The following is a 20,442-nucleotide window of genomic DNA, read 5'->3' on the forward strand; positions in this document are numbered from 1 at the left end:
AGGTGAGTAAAACTGATGAGAGAGTATCCTTAACTGAGGAGCCATAAAATTCTAATAGACCAGTAACGTTCCCAGTGAGCCTGAAGGGAATCTGATCAATAGTTATGAGGTTGAGGCTCAATTTATGGCCTTAATTCATCAAGCATAGTCATTCTCCATTTTTGTACAGATGCTTTTGTGGTTCCTGCTGAGCAGAGAAGTCTGCACAAGCCCTTTCTCAACAATTCCCCAGGCTTTGTCATTTAAGAATAGGTGACTCTACAGAGGTGGTGATCAGGGTCCTATGATCTATTTGAAGTCAATTTTTCATTGTATAGGACAGACTGTACCAACTGCATTTGTTCTGACAGTCTCAGGCTTGGAGCGGTTTCACAGTGAGTAAAAAAGAAAGTTATTTTGAATCTCTCTAAAATTTGACACCACAGTTATTCATATGCCTGTAAACCGCTCCACAATCAGGAATGGTTCAGTAGCGTGTTCTCCAAAAATCCTTTTACTGCCTTTTGTCGACCCCTTGCAATAGTTTTTGCAAGGGGCAGATGAGGGCTGGGCTATTTCTATGTTTCTAAGCTGCCTCAGTGGTAGAAAGAAGTTTTCCCAGCTGCTCCTGATGTAGGTTTGATCTTTTTTAAGTTTCCAAATGGTATATAAGCACGGAGGCAGACAATGAAATTTCGTCCAAAGGTTTTATTGAAACCTTTATGTAAAAAGTCAGACCTTTCCAAAGACTGAAGTAAATGCAAGTTTTATGTAGCCACCTCTCACCAGTGGCATAAGCATGAAATAGACAGAAGCATTTCAAACAAAATGGAGAAGCCTTGGTTAAAGCCATCTCAGTAATCTCTGCATCTACTTGTCATTCCTGCCTACATAGGTTAGCAGAAGTAAATTTTAAGTATCTGAAATGATAGGAGTGTCTTGTAAGTATACACCAAGGTCCTAACTGAAGAGGGGTCTCAATTAACACTTGACCAAAAATGGTTTTTGACATTCATTCAAATACAATTTCTTAGGTATGCTTTTAAAATTCCCATCTCTTACACCATGTACAGATCCATAGGCTAACAGCCTAGATCTGCACATGATCTTCATTGTACAGATTCATTCCTGCTTTGGCTATCTGTCAGTGGTTTTTATGTGAAATAATCCCTGGTATAACCTCTGACTTTAAAGTATGCCTATAAATATTTGGACTGGTTGGGGAAAAAAAAGGAAAAAGGTTAGACATTTTCAGAGAAATGGAAGAAATGCAGAGAGTTGAAATGCAGGTGGTGGTTTTTCTGACAGCCCACGGGGGCTCTGGGAAGCCAGGGCTGCTGGTCCTTTTTCAGACCTCCCTCTGCAGCAGCATTTTGTCCCTAATGCCAGCAGGTGCAGTAGATGGGAGGCAGGAGGAGTTGAGGCAGCCCTAGCTGTTACCTGAGCCAACAGCGACACCCAGGGCTTCATCAGCACAGTCAATCCCTTTTTTAATCTGCTCCCCCATGCTGCCTGGAAAATTTTCCAAGGTTTAGCCCTTTTCTGTTCCTGAGTGACTACACTAATTGAGAAGGAAGTAATATTTTGCTGGAGTAATTTTATCAATAGAAATCCTGTATACTGGTGCACTGAGACTAAATTAGAATAGCCACAGACACATCCACATTCAAACAATGGCATTCACGTGTACTTTTTAATCTCTATCAAAATAGAGATTAAGATGGTATTATTTGTTTGCAGCTATTGTCAAGACAAACAGCTTATAAAACCTCCTATTCCTGCTTCCTCACTGCAGTGAAAAACTCACTGAGGCCATACTGAAATTATTTTGGTAAGCTTTTGTTGAATAAGTGTATAAACTGAGATGAATACTATACTCAAGGACTATGTCACCATCAAAATAATAGGTGCAGGTTCTGTAACAGTGAACACTGAGTCAGACTTTTATTAAAATGATCCTGAACAACCCCCTGAAGACACATACCTGAACAAACAGCGGTAAAATGATTAGAGAGGTGAGACAAGCAACTGATACACTATCAGTGCGAGAGGGTTGCTACAGTCTGCAGCTCTATACCACTGGCTTTCCTTCGCACTTTTTTTTCTTTCAGAATTTGGCAAGAAAGATTATGTAAAAACCAGTCTACATCTTGATAATCTTCAGGCCACTGCAAATATCGACTCCTTTGTAAAAAGTTTCGAATTGGTTTGTATTTCCTCAGTTGATATTGAGAAAGTGACCCAACCACTACCATAATTAGGACATCTTTCAGATCACAGAAGTACCTGCTCTGGGCAAAATTAAAGGCTTCCACACACCACCCATCTTTGAGAAACTGCCTGGTCACAATGCAGATTGTTTTCCTGCTGTTCCAAATGGCATCACGAATATTGTTGATATGTTCTTCACCAGGCAAGAAATCTCTTTCCTCAAAGCACAAGGTAAATCTGTTTTTATCAAAATACTGTGAATCCAGGTGCTTTAGCAAAGAATTCTGGACCCATTCAAAGTCATTTTTGCAGTAGCACAAATATGCGTCATATTTGTATTTGCTTTTATCTGCCACTTGTGGATGGTTGTCTATCATTTTTTTTGTGATCGTTTTATACCAGACAAAACAAATCCCCCGACAGCGAGTAAAAATGATGACTGCCATCAGAAACATTAGAAGAGTGATGGAGGTGAAGATGAATACTGAGAACCTGAGTGTCTGCTGGAGTTCATCTTCATTGCAGCCATCATATGTCAGAGATGACAGTGGTACCCCTGCAAATGCAGGTGGGTATACACAGTACCTGTCAGATTGTGAGCCAGCTACGGTGACATTGGTTTCGTTTAGCCACACTAGTAGGCTCTTTAAAGTACAATCACAGACATACTTATTATGTGTTATATCCAGAATACTCAAAGTCATAAAGACTTCAGGCTCGGGTGAAAAAAGCTGGTTTCCAGACAAGTTTAGGTTTGTTAGGCTTTGTGGAAAAAGGCCAGGAGAAAGATGAGACAATAGGTTGGAAGCTAGATTAAGTCTTTTTAGAGATGTTAGACCTCTAAAAATCTCCTGTGGAAGAGCACTAAGGTAGTTGTTATTCAGATGTAGAACCTGAAGTTTGGACAGTGGCCTGAACACATCCAAACATAAATCTCTCCCCCACACAAGCTGTAACATATTTTCGCCCAGATCCATATAGATTAACTGACTGTTTTCTATAACATTATCACTTTTCACACAGTAAGAGAAGCGATTCTGTTTTAAGAAGATATACTGCACATCTGGTGCTTGGAAAAGAATATACAGGTCACCCAGGTTTGCCAACCAATTTCTTTCTAATTCAAGGTGTGTTGCTGCTATTGCTGTGCCAACTACAGACATTAGCTTATTGTCACCTAAAAAGGCAGAGGTCAGATGTGGAAAAGAAGGGAGTCTTTTAATGGCATTGTCTCGGAGATCAATTACTTTCAGACTTACTAAGTTACTGAATGATTTTTCACCAATCATCCCAATATGATTTTGCTGTAAATCAATATACATTACACTATGTAGACCCTCAAAAGTATAATCGTACAACTCACCTAAAAGATTACTTGAAAGATTGAGAGTTTTTAGGTTTCCCAAGCCAAAAAATGCTTGCCTTTGGATTTGATTTATCTTGTTTTTGAAAAGGTTCAGCAATTCGAGATCACCAAGGCCTCGAAAGGTTAAAGAATTGAGAGAGAAAATGTAACCATTTGAAATATCAAGCAAATGAAGACCACTTCTTGCTAGTCCTGCAAACATATCATTATCTGGATTTCTTAAGTTACTAAAGCCAAATCCTGAACCCATTGTATGAGACCTAAATATTAAAGAACCAATTTGAGTCCCTTTAATGGCTGTACAGAAATACTGGACTTTCTTTGTGCTCCAGCCATTTTCACCAAGGTCTAGTGAGTTAAACGTAATATTTCTGAAAGGATTTGGGCATTTGGCCCAGGCCATTTCATCTGTCTTGTACAAATTATTAGAACTGAGGCTAAAAAATAAAAAGTGTTTTCCTCGGAAGCTGGTAAGATTGCTTTCACACAAGTTGGATATTTTGTTGAACTTCAGGTTCACAGTTTTCAAGACTGTTAGATTATAAAATAAGGGATGAGGCTGAAGTTTTGTGATTTGGTTCCCTGAAAGGTCCAATTCTTCTAACGAGCTCAAATCTTGAAAGTAACGTTCTTCCAGGATGGAATCTCCAAGGTCGTTGTGAAACAGACGGAGTACAGTCAGACTTGGCAAGCCCACAAAAGCATCAAGATCCAGTTGAAGAATCCTATTGAATCCCAGGTCTAAGACACGAAGGTTTGGCAGGTTCCTGAAAGCTCCTTTCCCTATGGTAACGGGATAGACATACTGCATTCCGATTTCCAACAGCAATAAGCGCTTCAGCAGTGGAAATGAAGTTGCAGTCACTTGTCTGATGTAGTTGAAAGTTAGCAAAAGCTTCACTGTATCCTTTGGCACAAGTGGAATATCTGTGAGGTTGCAGGAATAATATAGGGATACTTGGGCTTCTGAGTAACAGCTTCTAAATGCACATATATCACTAGCTAGTGATATTCCAAAGGCGAGTACTAGCTGTTGATGTAACATCATGAATCTATGTGAAAAAGTGAAAATAGTAAGCATTAATTCTGCAGTTGGCTATCTATGCAGTAAGTTGTAGAGCACATTTTTAACAGTTGTATAATAAAAGACTAATGTCACACTAAAAATTACTAGTGATTTGGGATTTATCCTTTCTCTGAAGTCTAACAGGCATCATCTGATAGGCTGGCTGGTCAGAAGATGGGTCCCAAACAGATGCAAGCACCTCCTATGACCAGAAAAGTAACCCTCCTTTATGTACCTTAAGGGCAGCCCTAAGTAAGTGTGAAAATCTTGGCCTAGCTATTTAATTTGTGTCAGGGAACTGGTAATGTTGGTGTATTAGCTTAATTCTGTAATCAGTTATCCAAAGAGGTTTAAACAGTTTGGATTACCAAAGTAAAGTGCAGTCATCCAGCAATCTCAACAGAGCAGGCCAATGCTGCTCTTCCCCTGAGCGCTCTCCTTGTGAGGGCAATGACACTATTTGGAATTCAGGTTGCTGTCACACAGAAGTGCTTAACAGCCATGAATTTTTAAAAGGGGGACCACTTCTGGAGCTCCTTGAGCCTCAGATTAACCCTGCAATCTGAAATTGTTCTTGAAAGGGTTGTAAAATAGTTCTGAAAGTATAGGCAGGAACAAGGCTAATAGTGAAGGAAAAGAAAAAAACACAGTAGCCTGAAACTGTGCTGCAAGATTACACATTTTATGAAAAACTACATTTCCTGAACTGTAAATTCTGAAGTTATATAAAAAGGTGCATAACATAATTCATGCAGCTCACTGATTAATCTATTTATTAATTTATTCCTGTGCTGGATTTTCCTTGTGTTATGCCATCTGTCTGCCTGCCTCTCTCTTTATCTGAGACAAAAACCTCTTCAAAACAAGGAAGGTCTTTTTTTATTGAGCATGGTAAGGAACAGAGCAAATTATTAGCCCTAAAGTGGTTGTTAGTGTACTGTAGTTTAAAAAAACCTTCCAAGAGTGCAACCGTCTGCCTCTGCTTTTAAAAAAGCATTTATTGAAATGAAATGACAACCCAATGGAAGAATGTTTGTGACCTCCAGCACAATCTGCTTAAAAATTGGTAAGTGTAAATCCTTGTGGAACCAAACGCCCAATGGCCATCTAATGTCTGCAAAGTACATCTACTTCAGAGAGGAAGAAAGTTGGACTTTGAGCCAGTAATTAAAAAAAGGTAAACCCCGCTAATAATTATTATGATTTAAGCACACTGCTGCTTTAAAGCACAAGATTCTATGCAGAATATTACACTTGAACGAAAATCATCTTATGCTTGTTGCCATCATACAAAGTGATTTCTGGGAAATGAAAAAGTATGTCAGTAGAAACCACTATTATAGTCCTGTTGCAGATACCAAGTGAAAGAGCTAGCTGTTGGAAGTACAAGGGTGTTACGGTACCACTGAATCTCCTAACTGATGCAGTCTCACTGTACCTAATGTTTTTGGTGATGTTCTCAAAGTCATCTGATTATACTAAAACCTTAACTGGTAACAACTGTGACTACTAGGGTGAGTCTGCAGAATTCCACCCTAGAGGCTCAAACACCAAGTGGGAAACACAAATACCCTGCAACTTAAAATACTAATCTTGTCATTTTTTCAGACAATGTCATGGGTGTTTGGGACAAGATCTGATTACTTGAAAGTAAAAGAGAGTATAAATATAGGATAGAGTGCTGAATTCTGAAGTCCTGGCATTCAGATTTCATTCACATTTTGTCTCACTAAAAAATTTAGGATGTGCTGCAAAGAAAAGCAAATTGCAGGCAGTGAGTATCAAAATTCTGTTAAGATATTTTAATTGCAACTATGGGGAATAATTCCTAGTACTAGAAAATAATTGTAATTTCTACCCTCTTTTTTTGACCTAGCATGCACTGTTAAAAGGGGATATTATAAACAGTAAGCTATACTATGTTTGTCTTGATGACTACAAAATGTTGTAGGTTATTAAAAAAGACACAACTAAACCTACAGCAGTTCATTCAAGACCTTGATTACTTTTTACTTTGCTTGAACCATGAAAACAAAACACCAAGTTTCCCTTTTATTATTTGTTAACTGTTACAATGGTTCTTGTTGACACCATGCTATAAGATGTTTAGCACAAATAGTTTTAAATTACATTTATGTTTCAGATGTTTACATTTCCATTCCTTGTATTTGCCCAAATGCTATGGCTGGTTTTTAAAGCTTGGGCAAAATCACAGCATCACCAAAAGAAGTGACAAACAGAAAGTACTTTGGAAGTCAAAATTTAATAGACATATGTATCACCTTACCACAAGAAAATCTCAAAATGTTTAGAGTGGAAGAATTAGAAAACGTTGCTTTTAAATTTAAAAAAATAGTTTTATTTTTATTATTAGAAAATAAGAAAATGGTGAAATATTTCTAGCCAACTTCGCTTTTACACTTACCTGCTTTTCCACATTCTTGTAAGTTAAAGAAGTCTCTAACAATCTCTTAACAGTTGTTACACTTCACCTCTGCTCTGGTTTGGTGACAAGGAAGATTTCATTTGTAAACTCTTTGCTCCCTCAATTTTTTTCTGCATGAGTTACTACCTTTTCCCCCGAATCTTGGCCCTCCATGAGCAGGAGGAGGATGCTGGCAGTAAGTAATGCCTCTTACTGCTGTCATGAGGACAGCAAAGATTTTTAACAGAATCCCTCTGTGTAGCATTTTATACAACCCTTCACCATTGTACATTAGCACCTTAAACCTTTTGGGAAGAATATTCTTCCCACAAAATTATGATCATTCCATTCAGTTACATGCCTGTGCATGGACATGGAGATGAAGGGATGTGTAAATGCTTCATTTGTTATTGAAAACTGGAGCAATGAAATTCAGAGAACCAGAGCTCAGCATGTGAAATTTTGTCTCCTTCTACTGCCTTGCTGTCAGAAGGGGTAAACAGTAAAGGGAAGGGGAACAGTAGGAGGGTGAGGAAAAATGCAGCAAATGCTTTGGGGATGGAAAGTCCTAAGCAGGGTATGTTTCTGAGCAATGGAAAGAACTTTTACAATGCAGGGTGGATATTCTACCTAGATCTAAAGGCAGCAAGCAAGTACATACAGAATGCAAATACTCTAGCTCTGGTCTCAGCCTCCTCAGGAAGTGTGTGTCTGGATCAGGGAAGGCTGATGCAGATGCTTTCAGTCATCTGGAACTAACCTACACTATTTTAACTTTTTTTAAAATTCAGTTTCGTTAACTTGGTTACTATACCTAGAAACCTTCACTAGCACAGCAAGAAAGGAAGGGAACTGGCAGTACCTGAGAGTGGATGTTGTAGTAGTGCCTGTCCATCTCAGCACAGCTGTGTACACCTTAGGATATCCACAGAGGCTGCCAGTAAGCAGGGCCTGAAGTATAGCTGAAGAGGAGGACTAAGACTGTCTCCTTTTTGATGTACACAAGCCAGGGAAGAAGTTAGAGTAACAACTCTCCCATGGAGAATCAGAAAGCACTTGCCATTCCCCCTTCCACACCCGCAACAAAAATGCACTGGAGTCCACGTAAATAAAGAACAGGTTACATACCCTATTTTTGTCCTTGCTGATGGTCGACAGTATTTGGTTGCTTTTTAAAAGAGTGATCTGAAAGGAAAATTTCGGTCTCAGAAGTGGTTTTATGCAGCACTCGGTAGCATGCTTACTCTCTTCAGCAGCCTCCCGTGCTTCCGCCACATAACCCTAGGTCAAATGTGAACCAGCACATGCTAGTGGAAGTGAACAGACATGTACCATATGTGCTTATGAAAATGAGCGGCGGGCCTAAATGGTTCTCAATTGTCAGCCATAGGTTTTGGGGAGCCAGGCAGCAGAGGTGCTGGCTATCTGGGTGGACTCTAGAGAAGACCAGTCTGATATAATCATCAATAAGATTTAAAGAGTTTAAAAATCTTTTCAATAACCTGGTGCAGTGACCATGATATCCTCCTAAGGAGATTTTTCCTAGATGACGACTCAGTCAGCCAGAGGAATTGTGTGCCCACCACAAGCACAGACTCCTTGAAATAATTCCACAAAGATGAAGTCCAGTGACCAAGAATACCGGTCATTTAGGTGTTCGGGATGTGGCTGGTGGATAAATAGGTAAATACGGGTAAAACTGGTAAATTTTTCATTACCTGCACCAAAAAAAAAAGTAAATTTTTTGCTCATGCTAATTTTCACAAAAACATCCAGGCTGTTTTCTGTAGGTCACTGAATCACAGATGAGTAGGATATATATATATATGTATCTATATATAAAATAAAGGTAGCAGTATCTTTTGGTGAGCGTGTGAGAATCTCATCTTTAATTGCCGCAAGCCTGCTTTAGGATTAAGGGATAAACATTAATCCTACTGTCAAGTTGGAAGGCTTTTTTTCCCTTTGGCTCCATAACTAAAGGTGTTGCTGTTTGGACAGCAAGATGTGAGAGCTCACTTGGAGCCTGCATGAGTGCTGCTGTTACCCTGATGTCTTTCTGTGAAACAGCACTGGTCATCACAGGTAGCACAAAAGCTCCCCAGAGAAAGGGAAGAAAGAAAGACAGGATTAAACAACTTCAGGGTGTATTTCTTGCCTGTAAAATCATGCACAGAAGATAGTTGTCTTTTCTCCCCTCTATACCCAAAAACTTGAGGCACTGAAGAGACAATCTTAATTGTCCCTTACTATTTTTTTGCAATAGTGAGATGGGCTTGTGTATAAAATTACAGTGATTTAACTTAAAAATTGATATGCATACTTTCATCAGTAACATACAACTTTTCCTGTCAGTGTTTTGAAAATATATTTCAGCCAACTTTTTTATGTCCAGAGTCCAGCTAACTGAACAGAGACTGTTTTATATTAATCTAACCTAAACTACACTGAGTTTGCAGCAGTGTTTATGAATAAGTTTCTAGACAGACTGGGGCCACACTTCTGCTTTCTGGCAAATTCTAAGATTTGAAATAATCTAATCAGCAATAGATGTTTCTGTGTAGAAAATCATATAATTTCAAATGTTTTGCTTCTGATTTTTAGATACTAACATAAATGCATTCTTGCCAGCTTCTGTCCCTCTCTTACATTCACCAGAGCAGCTGTCCTGCCTGATAGGGATGGACATGTTTACAGTTGTGATATAATGAGTTGGGGTTCCTGTATAATATACAGTTTCTGAATTCTGCTTGAAGTAATTATGCTTTTATTATGAAATTGTTCTGGTATACTGTGCCTCTACATGGCATCCAACTTTACTGACAAAGGTCGCAGGATGTCTTTCCCAGACCAGAAACAACAGTCAGTTGTTAAATCCTTTTGGGACAAGGGATTAACTAATTCCTAGGAGAGTTAGTTAACCCCACATCTTTCTGCCAGAAGCTGGCAAAGTGCAGCACTCGCAAACAGTATCAATGAAGAAATCAACTGCAGGTACAAAGAACATAGGCATGAGAGAGACACTGGGAAAGGGAAACAATTAACAGGAGGAGTTTAGAACCTTTGGGTAAGTGGGGACATTTTTGCTTAGTTTCAGGTTAAGCCTGACTCAGTATAGATAATCTCAGCTAGGAGGACTCTGGGATTTCAAAGGGCTTTTGATTCAGTCTGCAAGTTCTGGAACAAGAATCCCAACAAAGTTGAAAGAAATCCTTTCTTCTCTCCTCCCTCCTCTTTCAAACCTAGTTTACTTTTGAGAATAAACCTTAGGAAAATGTTCATGTTCTGATAGCATTAAAGTTTAAATACATGATCTTTGTACATCTGTAACTGATCTTTGGCCATGTGGCACATAAGGTGCTTAAAACAGCTCCAGGAAAGGGGTTGTGGTAGATGCAGCAGTCTATTACCACTCAGCCATGCTGACAGCACAAAGCTAAGCTGTAACATAAGAAGAAACACACATACAGCTTGTTGGCAGTTAGGGCTGAAATGGTTTCTCACAGTTTAGCAGTGTGGGATGGCTGAGCCAATCCAGAAGTGCTGCAGGAGCCTCTGTAAGACTCTACTCCTGACCTGAGTCTTGATATGTCAATGAATGATCTCAGTTCCCATCTCCATCTTTTCTTCTTCAGTCCCTTTCTCTTTTCACTATACTTCGGCTGCGGCATGGATCAAGTGCACCAGCATATAAAGGGGGTTTAACTCCTACGTTAGTATGACCTACCACACCTGTCCTCTTTCCACATTGCTATTTAGTCTGGATGTAAAGGTAAGACTTAAGTTATCTGCCTGGGGAATTTTGGCTGTTAGCTGCCCAGTCTGAAAAGTAACCCCTGATCAATGTCTCGGAATGAAGACTAGAAAGCATGCACAAACCTAACGCAGCCCACACACAATTATGTGCCCTATTCCTGGTACATGGCTAGCGCAACTCCTGTCTTACTTGGATTGCATTGACCCTTCTGTGGAAACACCCAAACAGAATGAAGCAGACTTGGGAAAAAAAAAACCCAAAAACAAAAAAAGAAGAGGAGAATAACAAGCAAACCCCACTGCAAACAATAGAAACTTGTCTATTGTTTACATGTAATGGGGTTGAGACTTCCTCTATCTAGAACAGCTGGGCTGGTTACCTATGACGTTCAAGTTTTCTGAGAATGGGTCAAACCTGTTGAGGCTGTAACTTTGCAAACTGGTACCTCAAAGTAGAAAGAGATGCTAAAAGAACTAAGGAGTTAACTATAGTTCTCCAATTCTGCAAAACAAGGGGAATACTGATTGGATGCAAAATTATGCTGGAGGCATGTGCTGACAAAGAGAAGTAGAGGACAGTAACATCAGTTGCTAATTCTGTACTCGACACTGGACTCTAAAGATGAAGGCTGGTTATGGATTTTAGCTAAACTAGCATTTTGGACTGAACAACCAAAATCAAGCAAGCAATGTTCTATTCCAAAATAATTCAAGGAGTTTATCTTCCAACCCCTGCTTGGCCAAAAATCCTCACAGCTCTTGCATTCTTGTTTGCACTGCCAAGCTTCTGCAGGAGAGAGAAAAGGTACTGTTGCCTAACATACTTACGTGCTTATAGCCTCGTGGTTAAAGCAGTTTCCTTGAGTGAGACCCAGACTGAAGCTTCTCAGACTGAGGAAGGCTAACTATTCAGGTCTTCCACTTCCTTTAATGGTCTAACTGGGTCATAATATCAAAGACCTCTCCTTTCCTTGGCTAAAGTTTGAAATAAAATGTCCATGGCGTCTAGGATGCCCTGCACTAGACCCAAAGTTGCAGCTCTGCTAGAAGTGCTCCATGCAGGCTCCCCCGAGGAGGCCTGCTTGGGGACATGCTCTTCATATTGATGTCTACAACCTCTGCCATCACTGTTCAAGGCTCCTCACCCTGGGGTGCTCCTGTGCAATGGCTTACATGTTCTGGGAGCAGCAGCAGCAGCAATGGTGGTGCTATGTGGGTTTATGACTGAAGGAAGGGCATTTTGGATCAGATTTTGGGGACTTGGCTGCCCAAAATCTGCTGAAATTCACCTGAATAGACTCAATCTCAATCTATTTTGATAGAATGTCTCAATCTCATTCTTCATTTCTTGGGTCCCTTCCTGCCATCCACATGAAAGAGTCTCCCTGTTCAGTCTTCCCTATATATTCACATGTCACAATTCTGTAGGGAATTGAGACTTATTCCTACATCTTGGAGAAAGTGCAGAACAAGTAAAATATCTAATACCGTAATACCATTAATCTTTTCTTCACTCCTGGCAACAATTATGGGCATCTTTCCCAGAGGCTGGTGATACACACTGATTGTGAAGGACTGTTTGTATTTGGCACGTGGTAAAATTTCTCAGAAATAAACCCAAACACCTTCAAAGAGCACCCTTTTAATGGAACAGAAAGCCTACTGACAAGGAGTTTGTTTGTAATATTTATCTAGGCCATAAAAAAGACCTTGAAAGGTATATCACAAACAGTAAGCCTTTGTTCTTAGACTGGCCAGATAAAGGCCAACTGCTGTTGTGAAAATTTGTATTGCTGCTGTTATCTGATTAGATCAAATCTACTTACTGACACAAAAATAAAGTTCCAAGCTTTCGCCTAGGCTCTAAGCCATCATAATATATGTGTTTGTGCTCATAAAAAGCTGTGCAGTGTAAACAAGCTTTTCTTCATGGGGCCCCTCTAGCCAATCACTACCTAAAAAAGAAGCAATTTCATTTATTAGATAATTAATGAAGGTGCCCCTTGCCACCCCCTCAGCCTCTCCCTTAAGATGCTAGGGTGCTTAACTCAAATACATCATTTTCCAACTTAAAATCAGGAAGCATTTTATAAGGCAGGTAAGTATTATGACAGTTCCTATCAATGATGGGGAAAACCTAAGACAATAAGGCATTTACTGACCTGACAGAGGAGGAGGAGGAGTATATAAAACAGCCACTGCTTTGTGTAATCAGAAGCTACCTATGGGATGTAATGATCTAGTGTTCTTGTTCATCATCTAGATTTATTTGTATTTATTTATTTGTTTTTATATTCCCTCAGATTATATGACGAGATGTGGACACACAAAGATAGTGCGATTCCTCTATTATTATTATAACAGTTCTTTAAAAGAAAGCAGTCTCCAGAAGGCTGGGGAAATAAACTTGGAAGTATACACTAAAACATGCTCTGGGCTCTTTCTCAGGGGGACAGGAGTAAACTGGATAGGCACAGGGAGGGTGCTGTAGCCCCCAGACTCCAGCCCCTGGCCTCAGTGCAGTTGGTTTTTTTAGCTGCTAGCACTGTTTTGAGCGTCTCCCTCCAGAGCAGAGCCAGCCTGCTCTTTTCCCTGCCATGTGCCGCAAGCAGTTTGCTCACACTGCTAAACTGTGAGAGACCATTTCAGCCCTAACTGCCAACAAGCTGTACGTGTGTTTTGTTGTACCTTACAGCTCAGCTTTGTCCTGTCAGCATGGCTGAGTGCTAATAGACTGCTGTATCTACCAGCCAGCTGGGCTGGTTGTTCCAGTGAAGCGCCCCAGCGCTGAGCAGTGGTCCATCTGCCAGCCCCCAGCAGCACAGGCTTCTCTGCCCCTGTGTCTGACAGGGGATGATGAAGGCAGGGAGAGCCTCAGCTAGGCTTGAGAAGAGGACCAACAAGGTTTCTTATGCTCTTCTAGGTCCTAAGGAAATGAACTTCTTGAGGCTTCAGTGAGGACACTGAAGGTTCCTGGGGTTTTTTTGTTTTTGTTTTTGTTTTTTTTTTTACTTGGTGCTACAGTTATTTCACAGCAGAGATGCTTGTTCGAAGCTGCACAAACAACCCGTGGGCGGTCATAGTCACCACTCAGGTATTCTTGCCTCACACCCTGAATCCATGTTGACTTTTTCTTTGAAAACTGTCATGTGATAACTGCCTGGTCTAGACTAGAAGCCACCCCAGGGAAGTAGTGTTTCCTTACTGTTGGTTTCCCTTCCCTCTTAGCTATCATTTTGGACTGTGTTTTTCACAAAGTGGATTTAGCCTATGGATAAAATGTCCTTTTTTGTGCTTGCAGGATAATTAGAAGCAGCCAGGATTAAAAATCTCACCTGGAAAAGATCAAAGTGGTAATAGGAAAGGACTCTTAAGAATGACAGCCGAGTTTTTAACTTACAGGAGGCCAGCTTTCACAGATGGAACAGAAATTCCTGAGAAAGCAGCAATAAGTGGAGAAGCAGCATTCAGACTGTAACACCTAGGGTCACAAGCAGAGCTCTGTCCAGCCTTACCTGCAAAGCTAACCTTTTTATAAAGCTCATCAGCACTGTCATGCCTGTGAAATAGTGGTCAGGCACAAACCAGTGGTAATGGTTCAGTAGCTGAAGTCAGCAAAGATGACTAAATGGCTAGCTGGAAGGGAAATGGCACAGTTGCCACACCTGCACTCCTGGGACCCAATCTGGGCACGTTATTTATTAAGGAACTATTAAAGGAGTATGGAGACTGGTGTCAAAATATGTACAGCCAAACAGAACTGGTAAGAAAGAGACGTTTGCTTTTGCAAATATGTTTTTTGCACATGTTTTAAAAAAAGCAATCAAAAGATAACAAGCTGCAAACGTCCAGTGACAAAAGGACCATAAATATAGTACAAAAGAGAGACAGACAGCCAATCTGCCCAGCATTTCAGTGAAGTTAGAAACCTGCTCCACTCTTTCCTGGAATGGAGACATTGAAAGGATACCTTCTGAATTTCTTTGAAATAGGCTTTAGATCAGAATAAATTTGAGTTAGCTCTTAACTTTTTGGTGGAGGAGAAGAACATGAAAATTACACTCACAAGAATAGCTGGCATAACTTTGTACTGTAGAACCTGTTGTGTAAAGGAGACCTAACAAGTGAAAAAGGTAGAAAAGTAGCTAGTAGCCTTTCTGAAACAATTCCTGTGTAAGACTGTTGGCGAGTTAGCTATTTCATTTACTCGCAGTATGGTAGTAGAGTCCTAGGGCTCACCTGCATATATATCCCAGGTCAAGTGCTTCTCTACTGATGATCCTCATACAAGATGGTCCCAACCCAACCAAGAAGAATAGCTGTCACACAGGCTAACCTGCATGAAAGGCATTTAGAGTGGAAGCAGGAAACCAAATCGTACACTCCATGCAGTGCATGTAAAAAGATAGGCACCTGATTTCTGAATCCATAGAAGACCTGCAGTCTGACACCTAGGGACTGACAAAACAGAAATCCCCAGCAGGTCATATTTTAAATTCTGTCCCTACCCAGCTCCTTCTGGAGAGAAAGCTAGCAATGTCTTCATTTAGCACATTAATCTATCATGTAAAACAGTTACACTCAAATCTGTTTTCTGCACAATGCAATACCAAACCCTTTTATCTCACAAATACCCATTAACTGTGGAAGCATTGGTTATTTTGGACCGGAGGCACTCGCCTCCTCTTTGGTTACAGCTCTTCCAAGTGAGTGAATGATGTACAAGATTCACTAAATCAAAGACATGTTTCAGGCTAACGAGGGGTTGGGGGATGCTTTGTATGGGGGCCAAGGGAGGGGAGGGAAGAGATCTGCTCTGGGCAGTTTCCATATTCTGACTACGCACATTTTCAACCCAGAAACCATCCTTAGAGAACAGCTTGGAGGCCCTTTTTGCCCCCACTCCAGTTCCTGCCTCTACCATCTCAGTCAACTTCTAGAAGTTCGTGCACAATGACACAGCTTCAAAAGGAAGCTGAAGAGTGCCACAAGGATCCTGTTGCCAATTAGGAGGAAGATGTACGTCTCATTTGCCTTCAGGTAGAGGATGGAATTGAATGAACTCTCCCATGATCTGGGTGAATGCTCCTAGCCATCAGCCACTGAATTAAAGGTGTACAGTAACAATTCATGGCTCCATTTTAAAACAAAGCAGCAGCCACTGCTGCATTTTGGGCTGAGCTAGAAGCATGCCTACATCAAAACACCTGTGCCACACAGCTGGATTAGATGCAGACTCATCAGCCCTGTCGGCCTCAGGCATTGCTGGGCATCTGCAAGAGCAGAATGCTTCATGCCTGAATACTGAAGTGAGGGGTGGGGAACCCCGCTGACATCCAGCAAGCTGGACTTCTCCCACACCAGGTGCAGGTGAGGCTGTCTTACCTCCGATGCCTTTGTACCTTTTAGAAACTTTATACCCCGCATATCTGTTTTTTCCCATAAAATGAGTGTAACAATCCTTGTCTAACTTGGGGGGGGGGGGGGGGGGGGAATGTTAAATAACATACTGCTTTGAAAAATGTGAAGTGCAGCCCTGGTGCCAAAAAATTCTCCTAGGGGTGGGTAACACGCCTTATTTCTCAGCGGCTCAGAGAGGAAAGGCAGAGGGCGAAAAGGGAAGGCGAAGCTGGACCCTTGGAGAAGTGTCGGCTGCGACGGACCTGCGTAAGGCTGCGGCTCCGTTCTCGCCTGCTGCTCTGTCACCCGCCCCCCCCCCGGCTCCGCGCCCGCAGCCCGGCCTGGCCGCCCCTCGGGACAGGCCGCAGCGGGACCCCCCGCCCCGGGCCGCAGGCCGACAGCCGCCTCACGCCACCCGCGCTCACCTCCGCCGGCCCGGCCCGGCCCTCAGCGCGCCACCGCCGTCCCGGCCTGCGGCCACCCCACCCCCGGGGCGGAGCGGCCGTTAACGGAAAACCAACGGCCGCGGGGCACGGGGCCGCCACGGCCGGCGGCAGGAAGGCGCGCACTCCCCTTCTCTGTCGCCCTGCTCGCTTCCACACACACACACACACACACACACACACACCCCCCAGCCGGCCGCTGGGAGAAAGCGTCTTCGAAAGCTGTGAAATGGCTGAGGTGTTGGGCGGCGGCCGCGGAGAGCTTTCCGGTTGAAGGAGCCTGCCTCAGGGAGGTCAGCTCTCGCCGCGGCCGAAAACACCAGCTCGGACGTTTAGCTGCTTGCTGACTCGCGGAACGCGGCGGTAACTAAAGGCCAGCGCCGCGCTGAGGTGGGGCGCTGCGGGGGTGAGGAAAACGGTGGTGATGTGGGCACGGAACGGGAAAAAAATCTAAAAGAAGACAGGTAGAGACAGCAGTGAAGACACACGGGCAGGTGAATTCCCCAGCAGGGAGAAGCTCTTCCCTGACTTTTGAAGACCAGCTGCTCCATGCCGAGAAGGGGTCAGGGAAGGGGAAACCAGGCTGAGGGCTGCCGCCGGGGCAGGGCCGCCAGCTTTTACTGGCTTCGCTCAATGTAAGCATTCTGGTGCGCAGAAGACCATCACGCCGACTCACCCCAGTCTAAGCAGCGTGAAAATTTGTGTTTGCTGGCTGCTTGGTGCTTGAGCTGTTTCTTCTGGTCTTTCGCGGGTAGAAAGAGCCAGTTCATCTCAGTCTCTTACCTCCAGTACAGCTGACCCTCTGCTGTGCACTTAATCTGACCCGAGCTAACTGTAAGCGGCTGATCCGCTACTCACATTCTTACCCTACCTCTAATGGTCATTATATTCCATTTTCTACTTTACCTTATACTAAGTAGAATACTCAGGCTTACTAAAGAAGTAAAGATGGAAGGATAGAGCTGTAGCTGAAGTGATTTATTTGCCTGTTACTATAATTCTTAAAGAGGAATCCAGGAATGAAAAGGGGGGGTGGGGGTATAAAAGAGAGGACAGGGTAATTTTTATTTTTTAAAATTACAGTAATTTAAATTTTCATTTTGCATTTAAATACAATTTCTGGAAATTGATGCGGTTTGAAAAAGTGGCCTCTTCTGAGCTGCCCAAGGCAGCTCTTGCTCACAACTCCCAGCAGGTCGTAGACCCTTCTCCTATCCCTCCGCTCAATGGTCAGATCGCTCCTTCTGGAACCTTTCTCTTCCTAATAGGATCTGAACTCTGCTTCTGTCCCTGATGTCCCCTGACGTCCCACCAAACCATGAGGATATCGAGGTTGGAAATTCTCACTCTTTCCTGCTTAAGCTGCTGTGTTTTGTATGGAATCAGTTGGGCCAGAGATGACACCAAAGTGCCTGTCTTCATCCTAATCTGGGTTATGTACCTTTAATTACTGATATTTATGTCACTCCTGTATTAAGTACTTATAAGTGATATATGTATTTTAATGGTATTAATGCACCTCTCTGGTTGCCTGTGGTATATTGTACTAATCTGAAATTCGGTGAGAGATTACAACACACTGGCACTGAAATGATAGTTCTAAGGCCACTGAAAACAGGACCTGTGCATCTGTAGAGAAGTAATTTTGCTAAATTTGAAATTCTGTGTTTAAGCGAAACACAGGGAATCGGACAAAGCCAGATAAACTATTTTAGGAAAAGTCCTACACAATTCTGTCAGGTCGCATAGGATATTAGAGAAGTATCTGGAAGTACCCGTTGTTTTGTGCAAATTTACAGTGTGAGGAAATGGTTGTGATACGTATGCTCAGATACAGAATACTTATTTTCCCTTTGGTCCTGCTTCTCTCTCTTACTTTGAATAGATGGAACTGGATACCTGAAGTTCTGAATATTTTCAGGATTACTCAGCTGTAATTATTAGGAAAAGACAGTAAGTCTGTACTAAGTCTCATTTCTACTGAGCTTATCACCACAGCACCTCTTTCCAGGCGGTGACAGTAAGAACCACCATCAGGATTTAGACGTGTTTGCCCCCAGTTTATACATCTCAACGTGTGTCTAATGTGGATACTTCAGTTACAATCCTGTTGTTCTGGCATGTTGATGCAGGTGGGAAACACCTAGGTTTTTGTGGATCCTGTCAGCTTGGGCCTTTAACTGTTTGCCCATATACATAAAAGGCAGAGATGGTTTATTTCTACTGAAGTTACTGAAGCCAAGGCCTAGAACCCAGTGACAGTTTAGGTGCCAGCTAAGCCAGTTTCAGATTGTGAATAAAGATTTCAGAAGCGGCTGAAGCAGCAAGTAAGCAGGACTGCTATCTTTTCATGGCTATAGTCTTCAAGCATCTTTTTGTTTAATATAAAATGCACATTTCAGCATGGCAGCGAGGTATTTACTGCTGCTTGTTGTACAGTCAACTGCTGCTAACAAGTGGTCACAAATTTACAGGAGTGTTTTTTTTCCAAAAGCTCTTGCCAAGTTACTATTGGAAATCCAACCCGGATGTTTTTTTAGTTTGGTGCATTGACTTTGATTTATCACCGAACAGTGCTCACACAGTATTATTACAACTGTAGACTTGCTTCTGAATTAAATCTTTTTGATTCAGTTATTAAAAACCTCCAAGCTTAAAATGTGTAAATCACAGGAGTCAATAAAAGGTGCCAGTATATTCAGCTACTGTACTTGTGTAACTCAGACAAAAGAAACCGCTAAGTTGTCTATTAATGCAGCTGTATTTTCTGTAGCACTGCACTGACATCTTTCAATGCCTTCTTGCATAGAGGAAGTAATGTAATTCCAAATGATGCAGATGAGCATGTTATATTTTGATGACAAAAGGCACACCTACACAACCATCTCCTGGCGTTCTGTCACTTGCAAGAAATGATGGAAACTAAAACAAAAGTTGTCTTTCTGCCAAGGTGTCTGTGTTAAGCAGAGACACGTTTCTTGCTCCTCCGTTGTCTTATGCAAGTCACATACACACAGTGAGCTAGACATCTAGCAGGTACCATAAGGGATTAGGGAAGAGGGAAAAAGAAAAGATGTCCTCTCCACTATACACATGAAAACACCCCAAATTAGGAACAATTACTTACAGAATTTTACTGTGTCCTGGATTTATGCAGCTTCTTGAAATTTAGCACTGAGATACCTAATTTTAAGCATATTACTAATTTCAAGAAAATATCATATATAAAGGTTCATTTATAAAAGGTCATTAAATGGTTTAAGATATTTTGTAACAAATAGTCATTTGTCTCTGTTGTGCTTTAACCCCAGCCAGCAACTAAGCACCACACAGCTGCTGGCTCACTCCCCCCACCCAGTGGGATGGGGGAGAGAATAAAAAAAACCCCAAAACTCGTGGGTTGAGATAAAGACAGTTTAATAGGACAGAAAAGGAAGAAAATAATGATGACAATAATAAAATGGCAACAATAATAATAATAAAAGAATTAGTATATACAAAACAAGTGATGCAGAGTGCAATTGCTCACCACTTGTTGACTGATGCCCAGTCAGTTCCCGAGCAGCAATCCATCCTCCCAGGCCAAGTCCCCCCAGTTTATATGCTGGGCATGACGTCACATGGTATGGAATACCCCTTTGTCCAGTTTGGGTCAGGAGTCCTGTCTGTGTCCCCTCCCATCTTCTTGTGCCCCTCCAGCCTTCTTGCTGGCTGGGCACGAGAAGCTGAAAAATCCTTGACTTAGTCTAAACATTACTTAGCAACAACTGAAAACATCAGTGTGTTATCAACATTC

The 20,442-nt window shown here is 41.9% G+C and overlaps 1 protein-coding gene across 2 annotated transcripts; it reads right to left on the reverse strand.

Annotated features, from left to right (window-relative positions):
• Positions 1-1,568: 1,568 nt before the first annotated feature.
• TLR5 (toll like receptor 5) lies at positions 1,569-19,980 on the reverse strand. 2 transcript variants are annotated; one of them, XM_049833440.1, is made up of 2 exons: positions 16,619-19,980; positions 1,569-4,608 (listed from the first exon to the last, which is right to left on the reverse strand). In XM_049833440.1, the coding sequence occupies exon 2, from the start codon at positions 4,602-4,604 to the stop codon at positions 2,019-2,021; it is 2,586 nt and encodes an 861-aa protein (XP_049689397.1). In that variant the 5' UTR covers positions 4,605-4,608; positions 16,619-19,980; the 3' UTR covers positions 1,569-2,018. The 2 variants fall into 2 exon arrangements, with proteins under 2 accessions (XP_049689397.1, XP_049689398.1); XM_049833441.1 differs by lacking the exon at positions 16,619-19,980 and adding an exon at positions 8,176-8,395.
• Positions 19,981-20,442: the final 462 nt, after the last annotated feature.

The sequence above is a fragment of the Accipiter gentilis genome, chromosome 30 (assembly GCF_929443795.1).
Source record: "Accipiter gentilis chromosome 30, bAccGen1.1, whole genome shotgun sequence".
NCBI classification, from domain to species: Eukaryota; Metazoa; Chordata; class Aves; order Accipitriformes; family Accipitridae; genus Astur; species Astur gentilis.